This window comes from Podarcis melisellensis (genome assembly GCF_964234715.1).
Source record: "Podarcis melisellensis genome assembly, chromosome: 5".
Classification (NCBI taxonomy): Eukaryota; Metazoa; Chordata; class Lepidosauria; order Squamata; family Lacertidae; genus Podarcis; species Podarcis melisellensis.
The window spans coordinates 20,011,847-20,039,348 of NC_138537.1; the positions used below are offsets into that span (position 1 = coordinate 20,011,847).

The window sequence follows — 27,502 nt, forward strand, 5'->3', positions numbered from 1 at the left end:
TTATGTTGTTTGTTAAACATGTATTTGTATTAAAAAACCTTAATAAAAAATTATATATATATAAAAAAAACAGTCATGAGATTCCTGCACTACAGGGGGTTGGGCTAGATGACCCTTGGGTGTCCCTTCCAACTCTATAATTCTGTGTTAACTCTACAGCTGTGCGGTTTGCTTTTGTGGTGTGGAGAAACACACTCTCCTCGCACTCAGGGACGTTCTCCTCCTCTTCAATGTGGATTCACTGTGGTAACAACAACTAAGAGCCTAGCTAAATCGGGTCGAGAAGCCCGCATGGTGGGCTTGAAGAAGGAAAAGGACTGCCCTCATTTCATATCTGAACTGACGAGGACCACCCAACACCTTTCGGAGCTAAGCGCGGAGTAAACAGCCCACGGCTTCCCTGCCCTCTCGGGATTTCGCGCCTTTTCGATAATTGCCTCTCGGTTGCCAAGCCAACGCGCGGGGCTGGGCTTCGACCTGCTTGGGCTGCTGCTGCTGCTGCTGCAGCCTCCACTTCCCCTCCGGATGCGTCCTCGCCCGCCCCCCACCCTCCGCCCGCGCTGCCTCGCAGCTCATCCTCCTCCGCGCGAGGGACGTTTCCCCCCAGCGCCTCGCCTCCGTGCACAATGACCAGCGGCCAGGAGTGCGGGCAGGTGCAGGCCAGGTGAGCCCGGGGCCCAGCGCGCGGGAAGCGGGCGGCGACGGCGAGGCGAGGGTGCCTCGGCGAGGCTCGAGTGGCACCAGCGCCGAGCCCTCGCTCGCTCGTTTCGGCGCCAAAGGTCGCCCACCCCGCGCGCGAGGAGAGCGGCTAGGAGCGCGCGCGCTTGCTCGCGTCTCCGGCGCCTGAGGGAGCACGCGGCGCTCGGCGCGATAACAACAACAACAATGAAGGGCGCCATTGCATAAGCCGAGGAGGATAATAAGTCCTGGCACTGAGGGGAAGGGAGGATGGCGGGAACGTTTCCACACCGTCGCTAAGGATGGGGGAAATGAGGGATGGGGCACATGAATCGATCCCTTCGCTCGAGGGGCGGTGTTCTGTGGTTCTTTGTGCCTTTCCCTCTTCCCCACAACCCCTCTCCCCTCTCCCCACAGCCGCGGGGCGCGTCTCTTTCTCCTGAGGGAAGGCGCTGGCGGGGCGGGCGCGCCTTTGAAGCGCCTTTGGGAGAGGCAGAGTGGAAGATGGAGACGAAGGCTGCGCGCAATGGTCGTCCCCGGGGCCGGTGATTTCGCCTTGCTCCTCCGTGATCTGGAGGCAGGGCTGGGCACGGGGAGAGGGCCGCGTTTGCTGACTGGTAGGAATACAGAAGGGCTCGCCAGGGGCAATGGAGAGTGACATGATAAACCAGAGCCTGGAGAGCTCAGTTGGTTAGAGCGTGGTGCTGAGAACAGCAAGGTTGCGGGTTCGATCCCTTGCAGATTCCTGAAGTTGCACGGACTAGAGGATCCTCGGGGACCCTTCCAACTCTATGATTGTATGGTACTACTCACCTATGATTCTAAGTGTGTTGTGGTGTGAGTAGGTTTCAAGGGACTGGCACAGAGACAAAGAAATATCCACATCACCTATTTGCACTCTCTGTGGGAAAAGTGAAATGATGGTTGGCGATCCTTTAGGAAAAGGGATCAGAAGCAAAGTTTGCATAGTGCCACTTAACAAATCCAGGATGTGACCCCTACCTGCCGGAATGGTAGGTGCCATTCTGATCCACTGCACCTCAAAATGGATATTGTAGACAGAAAAAGTCACCCAAGATGATCTCTCTGCAGAAAGGTTGCAATGTTTGGGCGCCTAGGGGTTATAAAAAAGGCAAGAAAGGGGAGCATGATAGAGGTGCATAAAATTATGCATTGTGTAGGGAAATTGGATGGGGAGAAGTTTCTGTCTTTCATGATGCTAGAACCCTGGGCCATCCGCTGAAGAAGCCAATTAGTGGGAGATTCAGGATAAACAAATGGAAGTACAGTGGTCCCTCAGGTTAAGAACTTAATTTGTTCTGGAGGTCTGTTCTTAACCTGAAACTGTTCTTAACCTGAAGCACCACTTTAGCTAATGGGGCCTCCCGCTGCTGCTGCGCCACCGGAACACGATTCCTGTTCTCACCCTGAAGCAAAGTTCTTAACCTGAGGTAATATTTCTGGGTTAGTGGAGTCTGTAACCTGAAGTGTATGTAACCCGAGTTACCACTGTACTCATTTGCACAGTATTTGCATAGCTGGGATGTTAGGAGAGAGGTAGTACTTCTGGTGGGGGACATGTCATTTTCCTTCTGGGGTAGTTAGTCCACCTGCACAGGAAAAACTTTAAGAACTTGAAATGTGCTACTTAAATACTAAGTATTATCCACTATAATCTCCAATAATAGGAGCATCAGCAGTAAAGGTAAAGGTTTTTCCTTTACCTAATAGGAGAATATTGGAATACTGTAGTGCCTTCCTTTAGAGAAATCCTTTAGACAGCTTCAGACTCAGCACTTAAGGTGCAAGTAAAGAAATAGGTCCTTACCAGCAATCAGGATGCTTTTCAGCTCTTTACTGAAATGCCTGAAGGTAACCTCTATTTCCCTGCTCCCAAAATAACCATACACGGTTTCTTAGGCTAGACCTCTGTTCTAGGTCTGTAAATTTTTTGACCCACATATTCTGCAACTTTTGATTCAATCAGCTGAGATGTATTGCTTGAGAAGAGTGATACTTTCAATATTACTAATAAGCGGAACAGAAGAAATATACTGTAAGTACTAGCAAATGGTGGGTATGAGACAGGAAATACTGCTTAAATACTGTATGGCACTATTATATCCTTTGTTCTGCTGCTATATTTCAGAGAAAGGGCGAGTAAGGCTGGATCTAGACACATCAAAGAAGCGATTCAGTTAAATGAATTGTAAACTTCATACAGTGGTATCTCGGGTTACAGATGCTTCAGGTTACAGACACTTCAGGTTACAGACTCTGCTAACCCATAAATAGTAACTCAGGTTAAGAACTTTGCTTCAGGATGAGAACAGAAATCGTGCTTCAGCGGCATGGCGGCAGTGGGAGGCCCCATTAGCTAAAGTGGTACCTCAGGTTAAGAAAAGTTTCAGGTTAAGAATGGACCTCCAGAACGAATTAAGTTCTTAACCCGAGGTACCACTGTACAGGAAAATCCCATTGGTGAAAAATGGAACTCCACAGCACCATCTGGTGTCACAGTGTTATAACGCATATAAAGTGTTTTATATTTACGAATGTAGCTGAGTCCTAAGACAGAAGTGTGTAAAATTATGCATGGCATGGAGGAAGTGGTAAGGTGTTAAGTGGTACATCAGCTGCTGAAATAAATATATAAATAAAACAAGCCATAATAAAATCTGTTAGTGTTTAATGCACCACTTCCCTCTTCTCATCCCTGATCGCCTGATGTGCCACTATTTCAAATCTTACATTCTTTGCTGGTGCACTTGAACACAGGAAACAATGGTTTGCAATTAAACAAGGATCCCAAACCATGGTTTGAGCCAAGCTTAAAAGCAAATGTAATTTGGTCGAGCATGTGGGAATCTTGAATTATGGTGCATGGGGGAAAGGAAGGAGCCAGAGGATTGGTTATGCAAGGATTGCTAAATATATGGCTCAAGGTTACATCTGAATGCACCTAGTTATATGCATGGTTCACACCCTGTTTTGTCTCACAGAGTGATCACTTTTGCTACCTTGTCAGAGAGAGAAACTTCTAGAGACAAGATATAAAAACATTGAGAAAAAGACAGCCACATCCATCTCACACAAGGCTGCTCAGCCAAGTACCCATTCAGAGAGAATTGTTTCAAGAGAAAAGTCTGAGGAGATTGTGCAAAAACATATACCTCATTGCCCCTGACAAAGATTCTTATCAAAAACACATTGAGCTTTCATGGCCTCATTAACTGGCTTTACAGGGTGATGCTTTCTGTATATACAGTCATACCTCGGGTTGAAGTTGCTTCAGGTCGAGCGCTTTTGGGTTGCGCTCCGCGGCGACCCGGAAGTAACAGAATGCGTTACTTCCGGGTTTCACTGCTCGCACATGCGCAGACTGTCAAAATGACGCCATGCGCGGAAGCGGCAAATCACGAGATGCGCAGATGCAGGTTGCGTTCGCTTCAGGATGCGAATGGGGCTCTGGAACGGATCCTGTTTGTATCCAGAGGTACCACTGTATACTATATATATTTTAAACTTTTTCCAATTTTTGAATGCTAAGAAAGTGTTTTAATTGTGGAGAAACAAGTTGTTCCTTAGCAATTAAAAAAAGCAACACCCTCTGCCCCTCTGCCCCCAGTAATTTGGGGCCTATTCTAATTTGGGGCCTATTCTTTTTTTTGTGTGTTTTAGGCTTCTAGTTTTTCCTCTCCAGCTGGAAAGATTAAAAGCTTACTGTTTCTTTTACATTTATGATCCTCATAAAATCATTAGATAACTGCCATGAGTCAGAGTTAGGTCATTATCAAGCATGTCATTCTGTGTATCTCTTTATAATACACAGAGGGCTGACAACTCAGGTTTCAAACCACATACTTCAGTATTATCTCACTTTGGAAGCAATCCTATGCACCAGAAGCTGGTGAAAAGCAAGAAGACATAAAGTCATTGCAGAGCTAAACCCTGTTCAGCAGTAGTGCTGCTGCTGCTCCTCTAAGCCTGGCAGAGGCAAGAAAATAATGTTCTCCACCAGGTTGCCAGGTCATGTGACTGGGCTGAATGGGCCTAGGAACATTTATGGTCCTACCTCCACCATGCTGCTGGAATGCCTCTCTTTTGGGACTTATATCAAGCTCAGCCCATCCAGCTTCAGCATAGCTGAGCCACAGAACCCCAGCTGAGCTGGAGATCTGCTCACCCTGGCAGACATTGCCACCTTATCTGCCAGTTTTTGACCCTACTCTTGTAGCCTCTTCTGTTCATTCGATACAGAGGTTTTGTGCAAGAGCAGTCTTGATGGACACTTCCATATTGACAATAAAGTTTATTCGTTATCATTTTTGTTTATTAAATCACTTACATAGTTGTAGATTGTGCTGGCTTCCCATACGTAGGATAGATCCCTTAAGATTGTATTCAACTGAGGCTTACTCAGAGTTACTCATTAGAACTAATGCACCTAATGTAATCGGGTTCATTAATTTCAGTGGGTCTTCTCTGACAAAAACATAGTTGAATACTGCTATATTCAATAGAAAAACAAACAACATTCAACGGCATCCTTTTCTTTTTGTAAGTGTGCTTTTATTATTTCTGGATTAAGCTGTGGACAGATCTGTGGTTTGCGAAACACTGTTGTCCAAGTGGATAAATAATTTGAATAAATATTTTGCAGTGTTGTAAAATGGTGTTATTTTATAATGAATTAAAAAACTGTGTGTGTGTGTGGGGGGGAGAAATGAAATTCAAACACAACGTAACCATAATTCTGGTGCACACATCGTCTTTTCATTTGTTATCTCATGCAAGCAGTCACATAAACAGTTAACTGGCATAGAAGGAAAACAAAAGTGTGCAAGGCACTCTTAAGTTTGTATCATTATTTGCAGATGGAAAGCTTAGTCATAAGTCTCAAACGGTTCATAGAGTTGACTATCAGACTTTCAGGTAAATGTGATCAGCTATCAGTTTTTCTGAAGCTTAGTTTCCCTAGCAGTGTTAGGAGACAGAGATATGAAAGATCGGAGCTAAATGGCACCTTACTCCTAGCAGAACATCTAGATGCACTTTTTAAATAACAAGAATACAAGGCTGAAAATGAAAAGCCAACAAGATGCCTATGGGAAACCAGCAAGCAGGTCCCATTCACAAGAGCACTATCCCTCCCCACAGTTTCCAGCAATGGGCATTCAGAAACATAATTGTCTCTGACCGTGGAGGCAGAGTATAGCTATCATGACTAGTAGCCACTGAGAATTGTACCCTCCATGAATTTGTCTAATCCTCTTGAAAAGCCAGTATATCTGAATATAATTTATACTATATTCAGATGTATCTGAACAGCAATTTAGCTGAATATCGTAGAACTATCTGTCTTAAACATTCTCTGATTGTGACTGTGTATTTTTATATCCAACACTTTTATTTAATGGATGGTTCACAATGCCAGTATGCAATGGATTGATATTTTGTAATCTGCCCCCCCCACCTGAATAAGTATCAGCAGGAAACCATGCACAGAACTACAAAACTAGATATACCTTTATAGTTTAAAATCGCCACCTGCATGAACATAATGCATGAAATGGCAACATTTAATATTTGTGACAACACATTTTGAGAGAATTACATTCAAGCTAAGACAAAGGTTTCATTGTTTCATTTTTAATCAGTGCTATAATGCTTATTGATGTTTTGGAGAAAACAAACAAACAAGGCACTCAAAATGACAGGTCTTCTTCTGCCTACCCTTCACTACTGTTTTCTTCTTTGGTTTCCTAGGAAAGAAAATACCATTTCCCTGTGTCTGTTTTGTGGCTATATAGCTTTATTTTTTCAGTTGCAGTGGCTGTTTTGTTGCAAAACCTAAAATGACTTGGTGATAAAACTTCAGGCACGAGCAACAGAAACCCAAGATGCAGTGTGTGTTTAAATGTGTAGAGATGTGGAAGAAAAGGCACACTGAAATAAAAATAGCAATTTAAGAAAGCCACAATTAAAAGGATTAAGCAGCATATTAAGGAAGTAATTCTAAGAATGGGAACCTGGCTTAAAGTACATACGGCATATTGAGACTCCGTTCAGGAGCGGGGCTACAGCTGGCTAAGCTGGTCTATGCCTGGCAGAGGGAAAGCAAGCCTTTAAAATAGAGTTTGATCTACAGCACACTTTTTGTGTTATGCTGGGCTGCCAGGTCATGTGACAGAGCTAAACAGAGTTAGCCCTTGCCTGATCTTGTCCCCGCCACTTCCTTAGAACACCCATGTTTGAGGGCTTATGCTTGTGTAAGTTGACCCTTTTCCTTAAAAAAAAAAAAAGGTTTACTGAAGGAATAGGATGCATGTGGCCATTCGGGAAAGGGTGGGGTGGGGTGTAATACTTACACTCTGGCTCAGAGTATATCTACATCAGCATTTATGCCAGTGACATCTGCACCATGAAAGCTGAACCAGAATATTCAAGTAGCATCCCAGTACAATCACAATCCTGGTTTAGATGATTACAGAGATCTTATAAATTTGGGGTTATTTATTCCTACTCATTTGGAGGAGGGTGAAGTGGCTATAAGCTTAGAGAGAGTCAGTAGGGTGAGAGAGAGAGAGAGACTTGCTTTGTTGGAGGCAGAGTCCTGGGTGTTATGTACTGAAGTTCTCACCCTGGGCCAGCAGGGGGACACTGTAGATAGTTTTCACTCAGGTCCACATATGCAAATAAGGGATTGAAAGTGACGTTCAGTGATTGGATAGTTACAGAAAGTGGTTACTCTTGCGTTGTAGTGGAGCTCTATATAAGCAGGCTGGCTGAACCCTTCAGTTCAGTTCTGCTCTGGCCTGTGAATATACAGGAGCTGTTTGAAGAATCGCTGTGTCGTCTGATATGTTCACCTACAACTTAACACTGGGCACCTGAGGTGAACCCCAAAATGGCGCCTCCTTCCCCATCAGGAACGAAGGATGGTTGGGGAAGAACTATAGTGGAACTCAGGGAGAGGGAGAAAGAAAGATCAACACTGGGATCTGCTACCCCAGTGGACCCTCTTGCCTGAGGCTTCACTTCACCAGGCCTTGTCGCACACTGATTCCTCAATCAGCAGGAGATGTACAAAGCCTTGTATTGATGCTGCTGAGCTTTGACTCTCTGTTCTAGTCATGCTAGCGCAGAAACAGGACTGTGGAGCGGATAAGGGGTAGTAAATATAAGAATCCTGCACATTCACTCTCCTAAACAGACAACTTATTCATAGACTTCTCTGGTTAATCTGGTTGTTACAGTATAGCTTTATGTGATGGACAACACAGAAATGGTTAATGAATGAATGTATTCACTATTATGTTTGTGACTCAGTTGAACAATTATTTAAAGTGTCAAAAATGCTATAGGAGATCTCATATTTTAGTTCTGCAGTAACAACAAAAAAATGGTTACATGTTCTTTATTTTCCAGTGAATCTGAAGTTTCAGCTTTGGATGATAAAGGTAACTAATTTTTGAAAGCCTATCATTTCCCCCCTAGTAGATTTGTTTCAAATAATCATTAACTCTGTTGAAATAGATGTGGATCATGTAATAGCATGGTTGTATTAAATGCTGCACCAATGTCAGGTCTCTGAAACGTTTTATTTTGTTTTTCTAATGTTTTATCACTGTTGTTCTTCCTGCAGAGCTCTGTTATGTATTCTTATAAATATATTTGAAATTAAGCAGTAATTTTTGAGACATCCTATTCTATAGTAATCCTGTTAATTCCTGAAGTAATACTTCTGAAGTTAATGGTCCCATGGTTGCAAACAGTGGATTTGTGGTCAACATTTTACATTGATGCTTCACTGGAACTTTAAAAAGTCACCACTGCCTTTTAAACAAGAAACATTTATGTTTGTTGTGGGTTGACTTTCATGGAGGAAGGGCTGTAGCTCAGTGGCACAACATCTGCTTTACATGCAGAAGGTCACAGGTTCAGTGCCCAGCACGCCTGTGAATATTCCCTGTCTGAAACCATGGCTTACAGTGCAATTCTATACATGACTATTCTGAATCCCATTTCCCTGGAATTGACTCCTAGGTAAATAGATATAGGATTGCAGCCCAATCTTATGCATGCTTTCTCAGAAGTAAGTGTCAATTTAGATAAGTGTAATTCCAGTTCATGGCAATTTTTTCAGCTTCCATTTTTAATATTTTCCATCCCGTATTATTTCCAAAGTAATATGTGAATGTTTAAAGAGAATTATGCACAAAATACTGAAACTCCGCTTTTAAAAAAGCAATTACTTACTTTTAAGATGTAGTCTTAAAAATGTTTTTTCTTCTTTGTTAGAACAGTTAATATATACATACATGCATGAAGCTGCCATAAATTACAGTTGCTGCAGCAGAAGTCTGAAAAGTATGGCAGCTAAAATACACCCGGGTTGTGACTGGAGCTAACCACATATGTTGTCCCATTGTAATGCTGCCTCGTTGCTCTTCTATTGTTTTCTGATTACGTGCGCTGCTCTGGAAAAAAAATTAAATGACAGGGTGGCATGTACACTTTCGAAACAGGCAAGCAAGCAAACAAACAAATTAAAAATATTGATTGCCCTTTTACTTTATGTAGACAAAGATTACAAGGATTTAGCAAGGATTAAGACCCAAGTTTAATATGTACTAAACTAAAAGTTGAGCTAATCACATAACAAGTTACTACTGTGCATTGCAGAATAATAGCCAAGTTGACTTCCTCCTGAAAACACTAAGGATATGCCTTGAGGCTAATTACTCAGGCCCAGGTTCTTCCCCTTCAACTTTCTTTTGAATGTTGCCTTGAGCAGCAGACTTATTCCCAGGGCAGCAAAGAGGAAGGATGCCTTGATCAGCTAATTCTTATGAATGGAAGGTACCGGTACTTGCTTAGAGGTCTGCGACTGCAATTATTTTGGGGATAGGGGCAAAACGTTGAGCTGGAATCATTCCCAGTGCTACACAACTGGCCCATGAGTCTGTGGAATAAACTTCATTTATTCCCTTGTGTTTGGGAAAAGGTGAGGAAAGACCCTGAGTGCTGAATTCCCAACTGATATTTTATCTCCTCAAAACAGATAGTAGCAGTTCTAAAGATGAAGATTCTGCTCAGGAAAACAACTTGGGTAAATATGCTCATAATGATATACCAAATACATGTGCGTTTTAACGGAAGTTGGAAAATGCTACCAATAATCTAAAAAGCTGAACAAACACAGAATAAATTCAATATTACAAAAAAACCCAACAGTCTAGATTTAAGTACATAAATACAAAGCAAAGCAAGAGTTAACTGACACTGATACTGGGCTTCCTGCACTCCGAGGAGCCTGGCTTAAAGACAGGTCAGAGAGGAGGTGGTTGTCTCACCAGGCTAGATGACATAACAGCTGCCTCTAGTATCCTTGCTTGCAGCAGCAAAAATGTTGGAGAAGCCAATGATAGTCTCTTCCCCAGTCTCCAGGAAGTACCAATTGCTGGTGCAGGTCTTATTCTACAACCTCTTTCAGAAAAGCTGGTAGAATACTTTTTGCGGAGCGGTACTACAGTGTATTGGGGTTGTGTTACAGTATAACAGGGGTGCCCAAACTTTTTTCTAAGAGGGCCCGATGTGATGAAGTGAATGTGCATGGGGCCCAACCACAGTTTTTGACCTATTTCTAGGATTGAACTTGTTGACCTTTTTTTCAGGATTTGAGCCCAATAAATAAACTGCCCCAGGGGGGCTGGATTAGACCCCCAAAACAGACTTTGGACATGCCTGCAGCTCAAACTATTATTATTATTATTATTATTAGTGTTATTAGTATTAGTATGTGTTGTGGTCTTAACTGCACCATTTAAAAATTAAAGCTTAATGTTAAATCATTGTTTCAAAATTGCCAAGGCTAAATAGATTTTCATTTCGTCAAGGTAACGACAGTTCCCAAAGCGACTCAGAAAGCAGCTCTGAAAGCAAATCTGGTCAGTAATTGAATCATACCTATTCTATATATTAACAGTGAATTTATTTTCTTTATATAACTGAAACAGCACCATTCACATATGAGAGGAACGTATTAAAGGTCAGAGGGAACCCCCAGGAAAGAACACTCCCCCCCCCAACAATTGTCCAATGGCATCCCTGCCACACCATCCCCTACTGGATGGGGGGAGAGAAATGGAATGGATGATACCAGACAACAGCAGCTACCTGGCTGGCTGGAACCTTGGTGGGAGCACCCCATGCTGCAACACTTTGTTGTAGATCACACTTGTTTATATTCCCTTAATGTCTCTTTAAAATACATCTTAAATTATTGAAATGACAGCCACCAGATATGAATTTAAGCCACCTGCTTGCCTTTCACTGGGCATTCTTTTTGCTGCATTTTGTGCGTGCGTGGCTATTTATCAGTAAAGGGAAAAAGGGGGAAGAAGGCAAACGCGACATTGTATTTGTTAAATATTGGTGTTTAGCTGGTAGTCACAGCAACAGCAGGCCATAAATATGCTTAGAAGTTGGCAACAAATGTGGCAAAACAGGATGACCAGGAAAACAATGGGAGGAAATGGCTCCCCACAATAACTGGCAAATGTATTTTGTTGTTAATATCCCTGCTCTTATTTATATTTTAAACAAATGGACACTGCAGTTTATGTTTAATGAGGCCTTTTCATTTACATTTACATTTACAGATACAGATGAGGCAGATCTAAATGAACCAAGTGAGTGTTTTTTTTAAATTTTATCCTTAGCTATATTACTTTGAGAAAGATCTATAAGAGGATTCTTGCAAGGTAGTAAAAGCCATGTGCATAGATTACAGTGAGTGACTTTTGAGTGTTTATGTTAAGTGGGACATGAAGTAGTTTATTCTTATTGAAAATTTAGCTGAGACCATTGTATATGGCCATTATTGAATGTACAAAAAATTCGAAGAATACCCTTTAATAAAGCACTATGGCTCTACAGTTAAATACATGGCAAGATTAAGGAAAGATGGAGGACCTCAGTGCTACTAGCCATGATGTCTAAACAGAATATAAAGTATACATATAAAGTGTAATATAAAGTATACATTTAAAGACAATTAAAATTCATTCAAACATAATTAACAGGAAACTAAAATATCATATTTTTTTTTTATAAAAAGCACTACAGAGGAGGTCAGTTGCAGAATGCACATTTAGCAGAGCAAAGTTAACAAAAAAAAATCTTAAACATTTCAAAAGAAAGTCAAATATAAAAGGCACATTTGAAACAGAATAACCAGCAAAAGAATAAAATATTCTCGTAAGTATAGAACATATCTACTGCTGTAGCTGCAAATCCTGCCAATAGTGGTTCATGGCAGGGGCTGTGGATGCTCATGTTCAGTGAACTGGGTCTCCACAAAAAGACAACCAAGACCAGGCTTCCTCAACCTCGGCCCTCCAGAGGTTTTGAGACTACAATTCCCATCATCCCTGACCACTGGTCCTGCTAGCTAGGGATCATGGGAGTTGTAGGCCAAAAACATCTGGACTGCTGAGGTTGACGAAGCCTGACCAAGAAAGTCTCTGGCCTCTTCAGCAGCCTCAGCTTTTGTAGCTGGAGTCAATCTGGGCCCTGCCCTCCCAGGCCAGGTCGAAAAAGGCCTGCAAGGCAGGGGCAGGTCTTCCAGGACTCACAGCCAGCTTAGATGAACAGAAGCACTTTAGCCTGGTGAGGTGTAATGAATGATGCCAGGTTCCACTGTTAGGGGAAAAGATAACATATACTAATAGTAAGGCTGCAAGAAGAAGCACTATACAGTATTATCAAATATGAATAGTGAAGCTTCATCCCTGTGGCACAAGCAGATTTGAACAGATTTTTGTCCAGAATGTTGAAAAATGTATGATGAATAAAAAGTGTAATATGATAAAATATGAATTTTAAAACCAAAGGAGCCTTCAAATAGCCACGGTGTCATTCAGAATGTCATCTTTAGATATCTGCGGAGAAGTCTTGCTTCAGTTTATGATTCATTCCAAAAAATTATGTACAGAAACAAATCAAAGATGCAGGATTTTGTTTGTTTATAGATGAGGAACTGAAAATGAAAGAAGAACCGCCGTTGCATTGTGTTGAATCAGGTATAATACTTTTCTTTTAAAAATAACATGTATCTGACAGGAGGAAGCGTTCTAGTTTTCCCTCAGATGTGATTTTAAGCATTTTTTTCAATTCATTGTAGACAGAGTTCCAATTTTTTAAAATTTTGTTACACCCCCACCACATATGTAACATCGTTCCTTCCTCATTGTTATGCCTCCAGTATTTGTTTGATTTCGATTTTGTTTGTTTATAGATGAGGAACTGAAAATGAAAGAAGAACCGCCGTTGCATTGTGTTGAATCAGGTATAATACTTTTCTTTTAAAAATAACATGTATCTGACAGGAGGAAGCGTTCTAGTTTTCCCTCAGATGTGATTTTAAGCATTTTTTTCAATTCATTGTAGACAGAGTTCCAATTTTTTAAAATTTTGTTACACCCCCACCACATATGTAACATCGTTCCTTCCTCATTGTTATGCCTCCAGTATTTGTTTGATTTCGATTTATACACTTTTGCCAGTTTACTAGGGGTCATATTCCACCTATATAACATTTTAAAATAATTCTCTTTAATTGTGTAACATGCCGTGAACTTGATATCCTTTTGCCAGAACCTTTTCCAGTGTTCCATCTGTATTGGGTAACCAAAATCCATTGCTCATTTTACCATTGCCTCTTTTATCTCCTCATCTTTTAACTCCCAATCCAATAATACTTTGTAAGTCTTTGATAACAATTTCCTATTATTTTCTAGTAATTCTTTTTCTATTTCTGAGATTTGTTTTTGGAATCCGATTTTAATGTCTGATTTAAACACCTCATTCAATTGATGGGACTGAAACCAATCTGTGCATAACTGTCTAATTCCCTCAAACTTTTAAAAATTTAAGTCGACCCCTTTCTTCCTCCTGGGAATTATGAATATCAACATCCCCAAGCGGAAAAAAAGAAAGTATTTTTATACGGCACAACAGTGACGAGAATGCTAATAGCAAAGAGGAAGAGTGCCAACTCACAAATTTTGTGAATATTTAGAGTTAGCAAGAATGACGGAGGTAATTAGAGGCCAAACTACCCACCCAAAAAGCCAAAAAGGATTGGCTATGTGTAAGAGATTACATGAAAAAAACATTGTTCTCAAGCTATATCCAGGTTATGTTTTGACTAAATCTTGTAAAGAGTATAATGGAAAGAGAAAGAATTGGGAGAATTAAATGAAATAAAGAGTAAATACCACACTAAGAAAAAGATTTGTAAAAGGAAAACTGCAGTGAAATCACGGGTTAAAAAGATTTGTATGGGAAGATGTATAATGAATTAAGTTAAGAATTTATGCTGTAGAGAAATCAAGAATATATGTATATGTACAATTTATACTCAGTAAAAATCATAACAGGAAAAAACATGTATCTGACAATTTAAACTATTTTCAGTTTAAGAAACTTCTCTCTCTTTCCATTTAGAGGTTAATACCCATCGACACTGTGAACGCTGTAAGATCCCACAAGTAGGTGGTTTTTTTAAATCCAGATATGGACTAGTGTTAAAAGTCGTTTCATAAATCCAATACTAATATCCTACTAATTCACTTTTCCCATTTTTATTTTTATTTTAATATAAAGAACCAGCATGAACAAGTAGCTCCCAGAAAGCTTTCTAGAGGACGATTCTGGTAAGTTTTGGTCAATATAATTGAAAATTACATCCTAAAAAATGTCTTCGTATTATTATTATTATTTTTTTGCATGATTACACAGTACACAGACATATATTTGGCAAATCCGAATGCGCACTTGTCTACTATTCTGCACTAAAGGAAGTGGAAGAGCAGAATGGGACCTACAGGGTGGAAATAAATGTTGCATTCTTCCAGTCGTTCTGTCTCTGCAAGCACAACAGCTTTCCAAACGAAGCAGTCCTCCTTTCTCCCCCGTGCTTGTGTGCTGTTCTGGGGGTACCCCTCACCTCCTCCGCAGAGCAAATTTTGGAGGGTACACGAGAAGAGGAAGGGGAGCATGACATCATTTTGAGAATCTGCGCATGCGCGAGCGGTGAAACCCGGAAGTAACGTGCTCCGTTACTTCCGGGTTGCCACGGAGCGCAACTTGAACGCGCTCAACCCAAAGCACATTCAACCCGAGGTATGACTGTATATAAATGTATTTTTCACGTGTATTTGGAAGGACAAGAAAATGCAGAGGAAGCACATGCATATATTTGTCAGCATCGCCCTTGAGCCAGTACCACCAACTGGACTCATGCACTTCAGCCCCGACTGAGCTAGGCGAGCTGGGTAGCACTTCCAGAGACCACCTTCTGGACAGGAACAGGTCGAAGTGCTGTGGACTCACAGCTTAGAGTTGGGAGCACCGGATTCACTCCAACAAGAAGACAGTCATCGCACAGCAGAGTATAGCAGAGCATAAACGACTCGGAGAGCAGCTCTGTAGAATATCTTCTTTATTCTATCTACAACTATTATACAAACCCAAACTTTGGCTCAGATATGTTGACGACACCTTTGTAATTTGGCCACACGGGAAGGAAAAACTGGATAGCTTCCTCACACATCTCAACAGCCTACACCCCAAAATACAATTCACTATGGAAATAGAAGCCAACAACCAACTTCCCTTCCTTGACGTCCTAATCTACAAAAAACCTGATGGCTCCCTAGGACACACTATCTACCGGAAAAAAACACACACCAACCGCTACTTACATGCACAATCACACCACCACCCTGCACAAATAAACTCCGTAGCCAAGACTCTCATCTCCAGAACCAAACGCCTGGCTGACAAAGACCACTTGACAACTGAGTTACAGAATCTCTCAAATGTGTTAATTGCCAATGGATACCAGCAAAACAGGGTTACGAAGCTAATCCAAAAAGAAACACCCCCCAAAAACCAAGACACAGAAGAAAACAATGGCATGGCCCTCCTTCCTTATATCAAGGGCACTACAGATAAAATTAGCAAAATCCTCCATAAACACAATATCAAAACAGCCTTTTGCACCAACCAAAAAATAGCCAATATCCTCAGAAACCCCAAGGATAAAATCCAGTTGGAAAACCAAGGGGTCTATGAAATACCCTGCAAAGTCTGCCCAGCCACGTACATTGGACAAACAAACAGACGAATAAATGCACGTATCGCAGAACACAAGAATGCCGTCAAAAAAGAAGAAAAAACTTCCTCTCTTTTCCAACACATGAAAGAAACAGGACACGAAATTAATTTTGCAGATTCCAAATTGCTCTTTAACATGGAACATCACCACAAGAGAATAATCATGGAAGCCATCGAGATAGAGAAACACCCTCACAACATGAACAAGCGTGACGACACATCCCGCTTGCCAGACATCTGGAAATTAGCCCTCCCCACAAAAACTGACACCAGATCCAGAGGCACACAGAACGCCATCACCAATCAACCACACCAGACCCAAACCCAGACCCTCTCCACAGATAAATTACAGACACCATCCAGTAGCCAAACCATGGTGGCACCTCCGGATGCTGCACCCCCCTGCAATCCCTACACAGATCTGGCTGACACAGGCCACAAAACCACAGCTCGCCCCTATACACGAAGCCAAGCCAGAGCACAACTAAGTGCAGTACAGCCATCTTCTCAGAAAAACTCTTCACAAAGTTCAAGAGGTCAAGACACAAAGACTTTAGCAACTAATCCACACCTAATGACCCACCTAAGTGGTACTCAGGATATCACTCAAGAAATCACTCAAGATATCCCTCAAGTAATTAAGGAACAAAAGAAGAAAAGGCACACTAGCCTGGGAACTTCCTCTCTGCCCAGAACATTGGAGGCTATACACCACACCCCCTCAACAGTATTTATAGGAACTCAAACACTGAGATCCTGCTCTGTTCCAGTAACAAGAAGCCGAAAGCACCAGCCTGAAGATGACGAGTGAGACCTCGTCGAAACGTCGCCTAGACACCCCAACTTTTACACGGGAAGACACCCGAGGACACCAAAACCTGCATTCCTGTACCCGTGAAAATCTACGAAAGCAAAAACTATTATACAACTATATACAGAGCTTAATGAGGTCTAAGCATAAATGAATGCTGCACTACACTGAGTGTCTGCAGCTGCTCTTAGCAGCAACCTTATCTATACACACGATCTCTAACACTCAGTCTCTCTCTCTCCGACACACTGACTGACTGACTGACTGACTGACTCTTTGATGTGGTGCTGGAGCAGAATAAGTAGAGAGCAGAACACTGCTCCTCCTCTCTGGAGAATCAGCAGACACATCAGGAGATTCTTGGATATGGGAGGGGTGAAATCTCCTCAATATTATCCCTGTTTGTCGGAGTCGTCCGCGACTGGACTTAACGGTCAGGGTTCCCTTTACCTTTATGCTGTATCACGTACTGAAAACCACACTTTATGTATCACATACGCAGGTTGAAGTTGGACGACGAAGGAATTTATCAGTGTACAATCACTGGGTTGATCTTCGAAGTAACCAAAGCCGCAGTCATTGAGTATTCCCTTTTGTCTTGGACCAAGTATGCTGCTTACCTTAAAGACCCCTGGATTGTCGTGGGCCCCATATTTGACGTCAAGTGCAAATCACCCTCTGTTCTTACTTCCATTCAGTTTCCACACGCCCTCTGCCTGAATGGTAAGACTTGCTCAGTGAATTTGCCTATCTGCTGGGGCACTTACTCTGCTTTTAGGAAGCGTTAAAAAGCGTTCGATGTTTCTCTGCAGATCATTCCTCTGACATGACCTTCAACGTGTTCCATTTCAAAAGCAACGGCCCAGAATTTGAGCGTTCTGCTGATCACTCAACCACACATGTCAAATGGCGCGTGAGCTCCCTGTCCCCTGTGGGCCCAGTTATTGAGAAATACGATCCAGTGTGTTACCACGGGGTTGTTATTTTATACAAAGTTGTCAACGACCACCCTTCCTTGAAATTCCATGTGTATGTTGCCGGCAACAACAGCTCGTTTATAAAGGTAAGATCAACTTTTGGGCGATGTCTAAATCAGTTTCTTTGCTGCCAGCATGGCATTTTCCTGTACAGTGGATGCTTGGGTTGCAAATGTGATCCATGCGGATGCACGTTCGCAACCCGCAGAGTTCGCAACCCGCAGCTGTGTGTCTGCTCACACGCGGGTTGCGATTCAGCGCTTCTGCGCATGCACGACCATCAAAACCCGGAAGTAACCCGTTCCGGTACTTCCGGGTTTCGGTGGTCCGTAACCTGTAGGAACACTGGATTCAATTGGACACTGGATGAGGAAAGAAGGCTGTCATTCAACCCCTCCTGTCTGGCAGCTACCGCCCCAGATCTCAAAAACCCGCTTCCCCCCCCAGTGAGTTGGGGGTGTGTGCAGCCAGGAGAACCATTAGGGTTCCACTTGCTACAACAGGATATTCAACTGTGTACTGCAGAAATTGCTTGGTGAATCATCCTAGTAATTGTCGTAAGAATCACATGATTGTTGTATTTAATTTGTTAGAAAGTGAGGGAGGGAACCGCAATTTCTCAATAGATGAAAGACGTTTAATATATAGACAAAATCTCCAACAAGTCTAAGTAGGTCTTTGATTTCTTGACTTAGGCAATCATGATTTTTAAAAAAGATCTGTTTTAATTTTAGGATGTGTCAAAAACCATACAGCGCTCTTCTAATAGATTCATTAAAATTGAGAAACCCCCTTGTCATAAATTACTCCAAGTTGGGAAGAAATACAAATTAACTAGTGTCCCAGAAGCTGACATAAACCCTGAGGTATGTTCTTTATTCTTCTATAATCGGATTGTCAAGATTCATGTCCTTGTCTAAAAGATGATGATAATTGTCATTTGTGCAGTGTTCCTGACACGTTGTGACATTGTATACATGCATTATATAAAAGCTTAGCTAGGAAAACTTTTTGCTTTGACAAATGGGTTTTCAATATTCTGATATTCACTTTCTAGGAAATGGAGTTTGTTGATGACTCTACGCTAGCACAGAAACATTTCTTTGAGGTATATTTAGAACATCCAACAGAACTTGTGTTATCTTTGATGGATGTGGAGTCAGAAGAAACTGTGTGGAAAGCAAAGCTACGAGAATGTGAGTTTTCCTTAGACACAATTCAGTACACAGTATGTGCACTTAACAGGGTTTGATTTATTTGGGACTTCACTGATGTTTAAATCTGTTTCAATTTTTGTACAGTATATTGCATGTTGTTTTTCTTATTTGCATTTTTCAGATGTGGTAGAAAGCGGGGTATAATTTTTAAAAGCGAACAAATAACCTGATTTACAGTTCAGTCTCATGTACCACTCCCAAGTAAATGTGCATAGAGCCTCAATAATGAATTGCAGCCAACATATTTGGCCGCAATCCAAATGAGACTATGCATATTCCGGTCACGGTCCCACTCACAAACCTAGAGGTTTTTTTTCCTTCTTCTGATAAGAAAGCTGCCCTCCAAAACATTGCAGAACTAGAGAAATTGGGTTCTGTGAAACAGCAGATTCAAGAAAAAGAATATTGGGCAAAAATATGGCATGTGATGAAAGTACGCTACCATTAATGCAGTCTACTTTCTCCCCCAATCACTATACTTGGGAAGAGTTTAGAGACTAGTCTGAGGTATGAGTTTAAGGGAGCAACTCTGCAAAAAAGAAAAGTGGAAGCATATATTGTTATTTCTGTTTTCTATCAACAACAAATAAAAATATCAGTGGGAGGATATTATTTTGAATAGGCAAATGCTTTAGATATACAATATTTTTAAAGCATTGTTTAATTTGTTTCCTCCTGCATTGTGTACATTTCCCATCTTTCTAAATTATATAACCAATACAGTGGTACCTTAGTACTCAAACGGCTTGGCTCCCAAACAAATAGGCTCCCGAATGCCACAAATCCAGAAGTAAATGTTTCAGTTTTCAAACGTTTCTCAGAAGCCAAACGTCCAACGTGGCTTCTGCTTGAGTGCAGGAAGTTCCTGCAGCCAATCGGAAGCTCCACCTTGGTTGTCAAACGGTTTCAGGAGTCGAACTGACTCCCGGAATGGATTAAGTTCAAGAACCAAGGTACCAGTGTATACAAATTTAAATGAATCTGTGCAATTATTAGCCATATTGACACTCATGCTCCAGCATTCTGTTTACTCCTTCAGTAGCTGAAAGATGCAGCGCGAGTGGAGCCAAAAGCACTTTACTCTCATTTTACTGTCATTTGGTTCTCATGCAATGGCAGTTATTACCACATCATTTAATTCCCCAAACAGAATCCAGTTTCAGTCAAAAGCAAGCTTCCAGGTTCCTATTTTTCTGTAATCGCTACTATCCAAAGCAGGCACCTAGTGTGGTGTAGTGGTTAAGAGCGATAGACTCATAATCTGGGGAACCGGGTTCGCGTCTCTGCTACTCCACATGCAGCTGCTGGGTGACCTTGGGCTAGACACACTTCTCTGAAGTCTCTCAGCCTCACTCACCTCACAGAGTGTTTGTTGTGGGGGAGGAAGGGAAAGGAGAATGTTAGCCGCTTTGAGACTCCTTCAGGTAGTGATAAAGTAGGATATCAAATCCAAATCCAAACCCCCAACCTTCCGCCCTTCCAGATGTTTTGGACTACAGTTCCCATCATCCCTGACCACTGGTCCTGCTAGCTAGGGTTCATGGGAGTTGTAGGCAAAAACATCTGGAGGGCCGCAGGCTGGGGATGCCTGATCCAAAGCTATCAAAACAGTTCACCATGAATAGTATGGACTCGCACATGAGCCAGTATGGTGTAGTGGTTAAGAGCGGTGGACTCGTAATCTGGTGAACCGGGTTTGCGTCTCCGTTCCTCCACATGCAGCTGCTGTGGCTAGTCACACTTCTCTGAAGTCTCTCAGCCTCACTCACCTCACAGAGTGTTTGTTGTTGGGGAGGAAGGGAGAGGAGATTGTTAGCTGCTTTGAGACTCCTTAGGGTAGTGATAAAGCGGAATATCAAATCCAAACTCTTCTTCTTCTATGGATGATGCATTTTCAAATTACTGAATTTACACGTATGATGATGCTTCTCTCCAAATCCAAATCTCCAGGTGATAGGTCCCACCAGCTTCATATGTTAATTAGCTTGCTGTTCAGGATGGACAGCTCCTATGGTTCTGAACAGAAACCTTCCCATAATTACTTGAATAGTATGGACTCGCACATGAGCCAGTATGGTGTAGTGGTTAAGAGCGGTGGACTCGTAATCTGGTGAACCGGGTTTGCATCTCCGCTCCTCCACATGCAGCTGCTGTGGCTAGTCACACTTCTCTGAAGTCTCTCAGCCTCACTCACCTCACAGAGTGTTTGTTGTTGGGGAGGAAGGGAAAGGAGATTGTTAGCTGCTTTGAGACTCCTTAGTGTAGTGATAAAGCGGAATATCAAATCCAAACTCTTCTTCTTCTATGAACGATGCATTTTCAAATTACTGAATTTACACGTATGATGATGCTTCTCTCCAAATCCAAATCTCCAGGTGATAGGTCCCACCAGCTTCATAGGTTAATTAGCTGTCTGTTCAGGATGGACAGCTCCTATGGTTCTCAACAGAAACCTTCCCATAATTACTTGCATGCTATGCTAAGCATACCAAGCTGCAGAAGGCAGTCTCTAGGCCAGTGTTTCCCAACCTTTTTTGGGCAAAGGCACACTTGTTTCATGAAAAAAATCTCGAGGCACACCACCATTAGAAAATGTTTAAAAAATTAACTCTGTGCCTATATTGACTATATATAAAGTAACTCTCTTTAATAGGAATCAAATAAACACAAAAATAGTATTTTATAATTACTTTATTATGAAATAGTAAGTAAACAGAAATATGAAAAATTATAAAATACTTTATTCAGTGCGCAACCTGGGCCTGTTTACCATGCGCACAACATCATCCAACACATGAACTAGGTCTGCTGGTAAAGTCTTGGCTACGAGGGCCTCACGGTGCAAAAAACAATGCGTAACAATCACATCTGGATTTCTTTCCTTCACTCTGCTTACAAAGCCTTTGAAACCTCCCTAGATATCATCGTCATTTGCATGCTGTTTCCATAGTTAAAAACCATGCTCGAGGCGGCTTACAACATGGCAATATTTACATAATTACCACTCATAAGAAACCGTATCAAAGCACCCACAACGAAATTAAGCAATCCCCACACAAGTTATAACGAGATCTATAAAGAGTAGTTTAGTATCACAAACAGCAAGATGGACATAAACAAAATAAAATCTTGACTCTAACAACCCCACCCGGCCTAAATCTCCTGCGCGCACCGATGCCCACACAGGCATTTCCAGCAGCTCTTCCTCCTCCACCTCTTTTTGCGTTGCCAGCAAAGAAGGAATGAGGAAGAAAAGGCGCAGCGGCGAAGAAGCGCGCCTTCTCAGAATGCTGCTGCTGCCCGAGGACTACATTTCCCAGAATGCCGCAGCCGCCCAGCCGAGATGCGCCCTGATTGGACGGCGTTGCTAAGCCGCTCGGCGCCGGGGCTGAGCGTTCGGCAGAGGCGCGCGCCATAAGACGGGCGTCGCGCGCGGAGCCTGGCTCGGGTCTCCAATGCTGCGGGCGGACATGGCGAGCTGGGCGGGACTCGGGTGCGCGCTGGGCGCCTGCTGCCTCCTGGGCCTCTTCTGCGGCGCCGCGCTGCCCTTCTCGCTGCAGGGCGCGAATGAGAAAGCGCCCGCCTCCCTCCCACGGCACACCAGGCAACGTCTCGCGGCACACTAGTGTGCCGCGGAACACCGCTTGGGAAACACTGCTCTAGGCGTAGGGCACTGACCACCTGATTTTTCCCTGATGCCATGTGACCAAATGGTTTTGAATGTCCTCCAGAAGCCCTACATGACCTTCTGTTTGGGTTTGCAGAGAGTGTCACTTTTAAGGTTGGGCATTCTTTTTTTTTTTAAACTTGTCATTTACTTATAATACAATTAGTGAAATGCAGCTTCTTTTGTGGCTAAAATCCACGGAGCAAAGATAATTGTAAAGAAGTCCTTTGATTTATTTTATTTGTGCTTTACTGAGAAGCGGGGGGAACAGATTAATACTTCTTCTTTGTGAGAATTGTGGCATATTCGTTTGCACTGCCAATTACGCGATACAGCGGGCCTTAATTTTCTTTTGAAAACATTTCTATTTAACAGGTGACTGGATCCTACATAACCAGAATAACAATAAGCAGAAAAGATCCACTAACAGTAAGTTATTATAAAGCAGTATTCATGAAACAATCAGCTAGGAACTTCTCCTGTACAATGTACAGCTCCCAATTGACTTATGACTTGTGCAGAAGTTTCCAGTGGGACTGTTAAATATATTTGCTTAGTTCTTCAGGATTCCACTACATGACTAGTGGACAACTAGTGCACAAGTTGCTGATTTCCCTTTCCTCCATCTGTAGCTTAGATTCAAGCCCACATATTCTTATTTAGAAAGCACAACAACTTACGTATTTTGAAACTATGTCCTTTGCCATGTATTCCTTAGGCACGAGACGGCGGAAATCCAGCACCAGTCTTTCAGAAGATGAGCTTTGTAATAAACGGCTAAAAGCCATCAACGCTTCAGGTAAAGGATTTTGTGAAATTAAAGAAGATTAGCATCAAGCCATGTTCTAAGCCTTTCATACTGCAAGGTATTAATGTTACATTTTACTTAACCTGGGTGCAACTACAATTCCAGCTGGGAAACCCATGCATTTGTATTTGCACAAAGATTCTGAACACCTAATTTGAATGCAGCTATCTATATGAAAGCATAAATTTAACCGTGTCTTTAGGAATCCACTAGAGGGAGTTCTTCGACCATTTCAATACATTTTAACAAACCATTTTTTAAAAAAATTTACGTTGATCAGTATACCAAGGTTTGAACTAGATAAAGAACTAGTTGGCACAGGAACAAAATCAACCCTTTAACTCCAGTAGAAAATTGCTCATGATGCCAAAGGTAGTAAGAAACTGTTGCCATCATAATAGGGTTCTCCATAGATAGGATGTACCTATTTTTGTGGATTTGTGGTATCAAAAAGCCTTGAAAAAGAGCCTATAGGAAAACAGAATGCTAGAAAAGTGGGTGATGAGAGAGATGGCTTATTTTGAACACAATGCGACCGCACTTGGAATACTGTTAAAAGGTAAAGGTACCCCTGGCCATTAGGTCCAGTCGTGGCTGACTCTGGGGTTGTGGCGCTCATCTTGCTTTATTAGCCGAGGGAGCCGGCGTACAGCTTCCGGGTCATGTGGCCAGCATGATTAAGCTACTTCTGGCGAACCAGAGCAGCACACGGAAACGCCGTTTACCTTCCCACCGGAGCGGTACCTATTTATCTACTTGCACTTTGACATTCTTTGGAACTGCTCGGTTGGCAGGAGCAGGGACTGAGCAATGAGAGCTTACTCCGTCGCGGGGATTCGAAGTGCTGACCTTCTGATTGGCAAGTCCTAGGCTCTGTGGTTTAACCCACACCTCCACCCACGTCCCTGCAATACTGTTACCTCACCTCAAAAAGGATATTGTAGACCAGGAGAAGGTCCAGAAAAGGCCAACAAAAATTATGGAGGTTACAACATTTGGGGCTTTTTAGTTTAGAGAAAAGGCAAGTGAGATAAAGTGTACATAATTACACACAGTGTAGAGAAAGTGGGTACAGAAAGGTTTTTCTTCCTGTCTTGTAATACTAAAACTTGGGGACATCCAAGGATGCTGAATGTTGGAAGAGTCAGGCCAGACAAAAGATTTCTTCACACAAGTACTTCTTTCCACGGTTAAACTAAGGAATGTGCTCCCACAAGCAGCAGTGATGGCCACCAATGTCACTTAAAAGAGGATTAGACAAATTTATGGAGAATAAGGCTATAAATGATTACCAGCCATGCTGGCTATGTTGTACCGCAGGTGGCGCTGTGGTCTAAACTACTGAGCCTCTTGGGCTTGCCAATCAGAAGGTCAGAGGTTCAAATCCCTTCGACGGGGTGAGCTCCCATTGCTCTGTCCCAGCTCCTGCCAGCCTAGCAGTTTGAAAACACACCAGTGCAAGTAGATAAATAGGTACTGCTGCGGCGGGAAGGTAAACAGTGTTTCTGTGTGCTCTGGTTTCCGTCATGGTGTTCCATTGCGCCAGAAGCGATTTAGTTATGCTGGCCACATGACCTGGAAAGCCATCTGTGGACAAACGCCAGCTCCCTCGGCCTGAAAGTGAGATGAGCGTCACACCCCATAGTTGCCTTTGACTGGACTTAACCATCCAGGGGTGCTTTACCTTTTACCTTTACCTGTTGTACCTCTAGTGGGAAGCAGTATGTTTCTGGAAATGCAGGACAGTGCTGTTGCAGTCAGGTCCTACTTGTAAGCTTCTCATGGACTTGTCCACTATGAGAACAGAAGGCTGACCTAGATGGGTTCTTGCCTTATCCAACAGGCTTTTCTCACGTTATTGTGCAACATGTGTCTAAATAACCAGAGAAATTGAAAAGGGGGAAAGAAGGCAAACTCATTATCCTAAACACATTGTGACACTGAAAATTACCAAAAAGTTATACAAGTCTAAATGATGATGATGTTGTAAGCCACTTTGAACAACGTGAAGGTGGCATACAAATCAAATTATGTATGTATATGTTGCAGGCCTGGCATGTTCATTCTCTTTGTGTTTCCTGATCTGATAATTTTGTGTGTGTGTGTGTGTGTGTGTGTGTGTAAGTCTCTTCCAAACAAAAGTCAGTGATTAGCTGCCCCTGCCTAGGATGGGAAGGAACACCCCAAGTTATATTTGAATGCTCTCCTTTCTTCTTCAAGAATAGAAATAGATGGTAATTTTAAAATATCCATTCCTCCCCCCTCAGGCCAAGTAAAAGCAATAACAACATAACATATTTGTATTCTTCTGCTTTTAGATGGAACGAAAGCTTCAGCAGTACTAACTGATCAGCAGCTGATGATTCTTGCAAAGAAGATGGGTAAAAACTGGAAAGTAATTGGCATTGAATGCCTTAGCTTGTCCATCGAAGACATCCAGCAGATTGAGGCAAAGGAAGAAGATGTGAATATGTATAAATGCATGATGTTGCGGAAATGGAGGGATTCAGAACAGAATAATGGAACTGCCCGCAGTTTATATGACTGTCTTAATGGCCAGGCATCCCATGATGTGCTAGAAATTCTGACAGGTAAATATCAACACTCTTCATACTTTGCGTATGATGTTTCAGATATTTAGGGTGAAGCAGAATATTTTTAGGATAGCAGAAGTGGTTTCTAAGGCTGGATATAGACACATCAAAATTTTTTTTCAGAAAAATGTGTTGTAAACCTAGAGTGGGAAATCACATTGGCAAAAGATGGGACTCCAAAGCACTTTTTCTTTACTAATGTAGCTGAGCCCATAGTGCCTTCACTTTATGGAAAACACATCACATATATTTTAATGGCCTGGGGCAAGCTGTGGGAGTAGTAAATCCTGCAAATTTCCAGCATGTTAAGAGAACAGATGTTTACGGCCGTCACTTGGGGAGTGTCTCTTCCATAACCACCATCCCTTCAACTTCCGGAGCAGTTTTGCAATTGATTTTAAATAAATGTATTTATGATATGGCGAAGGATGGACACACATGTGGCCTATGTGGCCTATGCCACATGTGGACCTGAACTTTGTTACTGCTGTAAGAGGCAATAACTGTTTGTTACGCCACACTTAAATTCTAAGCAATTCCTTAATTCTCATTTATTTTTGTTTTACAGGTTTTTTAAGAGCAGATGCAAAGTCATGAGGAAACAGCTTGAAAAAGAAGAAGCATCAGGAATGTTCTTCCATGTACATTTTCCAAAAAAAGATGAAAAGGAACTTCATCGTGCTCTGCAAACAGTTTTAATCTCTGGAGGGTTTCCATGAAGTGACAAAGATAGGCCAGTTGTGGAAACAGAAGAAAGAAAGAAGAAAAGCATGCGGAACTGTGAACTCATGCAAATGCTTAGCTACTTGTTGCTTTTTTACACATGACTTCCCAACCTGCCCTGCTGTCAGAGATTCGGCCTTCATGCATCTTTTACCCGTGCAAGGAGAATTAATGCCTTCCAAAACCCTCTCAGGTCTCCTTGGGTTGCACTGCCTGCATTAACTGGGATCTTCGCTATCTTGTCTTCCACATTCATACCAGAGTTCAGGGACGGACTGTGGTCTTTCACATTTCAGCGGTCAAAATTCACTGCCCTCTGCCTGTCACCTGCCATTCTGCTCAATTCACTGTGTCATAGCTGCGATGCCCTGTGGCTCCCCGAGGCTTGGAATTCTCTTGCGGCAGAACTGGTTGTGCTGCCCTAAATCCATCTCTGCAGCGTTATTCATCAGACACACACCTGAGAAGGGATTTTTCTACACCCCCTTTGTGAAGATACAAACAGGTTTGTCTTTTCACTCCCCATGGGTGCAATTGCACACACTGTGGTTCTTCATGCTTTCCCTCTGCAGCATTCCTGCTATAGACTTTCAAGGTCCCTTGCTGAAGGGAATGAGAAGAGACTGAAAGCTTCCACTTAGACATATTATGTACAGTGGTACCTCGGGTTAAGGGACGCAGGTGGCGCTGTGGATTAAACCACAGAGCCTAGGACTTGCTGATCAGAAGGTCGGCGGTTCGAATCCCCGCGATGGGGTGAGCTCCCGTTGCTTGGTCCCTGCTCCTGCCAACCTAGCAGTTCGAAAGCACCTCAGAGTGCAAGTAGATAAATAGGTAC

The 27,502-nt window shown here is 42.4% G+C and overlaps 1 protein-coding gene across 1 annotated transcript; it reads left to right on the top strand.

Moving 5' to 3' along the window:
- Positions 1–422: 422 nt before the first annotated feature.
- LOC309369808 (uncharacterized protein) lies at positions 423–27,502 on the top strand. The gene is made up of 16 exons (XM_081911145.1): positions 423–664; positions 8,110–8,141; positions 9,746–9,793; positions 10,581–10,631; positions 11,346–11,375; positions 12,983–13,033; positions 14,194–14,237; positions 14,353–14,402; positions 17,181–17,401; positions 17,491–17,741; positions 18,390–18,521; positions 18,713–18,851; positions 22,915–22,968; positions 23,258–23,338; positions 25,666–25,938; positions 26,510–27,502. The coding sequence occupies exons 1-16, from the start codon at positions 627–629 to the stop codon at positions 26,536–26,538; spliced, it is 1,524 nt and encodes a 507-aa protein (XP_081767271.1). The 5' UTR covers positions 423–626; the 3' UTR covers positions 26,539–27,502.

Excerpts from the sequence above, each read along its gene's own strand:
- LOC309369808 (XM_081911145.1), top strand. The coding sequence starts at position 627 with ATGACCAGCGGCCAGGAGTGCGGGCAGGTGCAGGCCAG. Across the intron at positions 9,794-10,580 it reads TGCTCAGGAAAACAACTTGG|GTAACGACAGTTCCCAAAGC; the intron begins GTAAATATGCTC and ends CATTTCGTCAAG. Across the intron at positions 18,522-18,712 it reads AAGCTGACATAAACCCTGAG|GAAATGGAGTTTGTTGATGA; the intron begins GTATGTTCTTTA and ends TTCACTTTCTAG.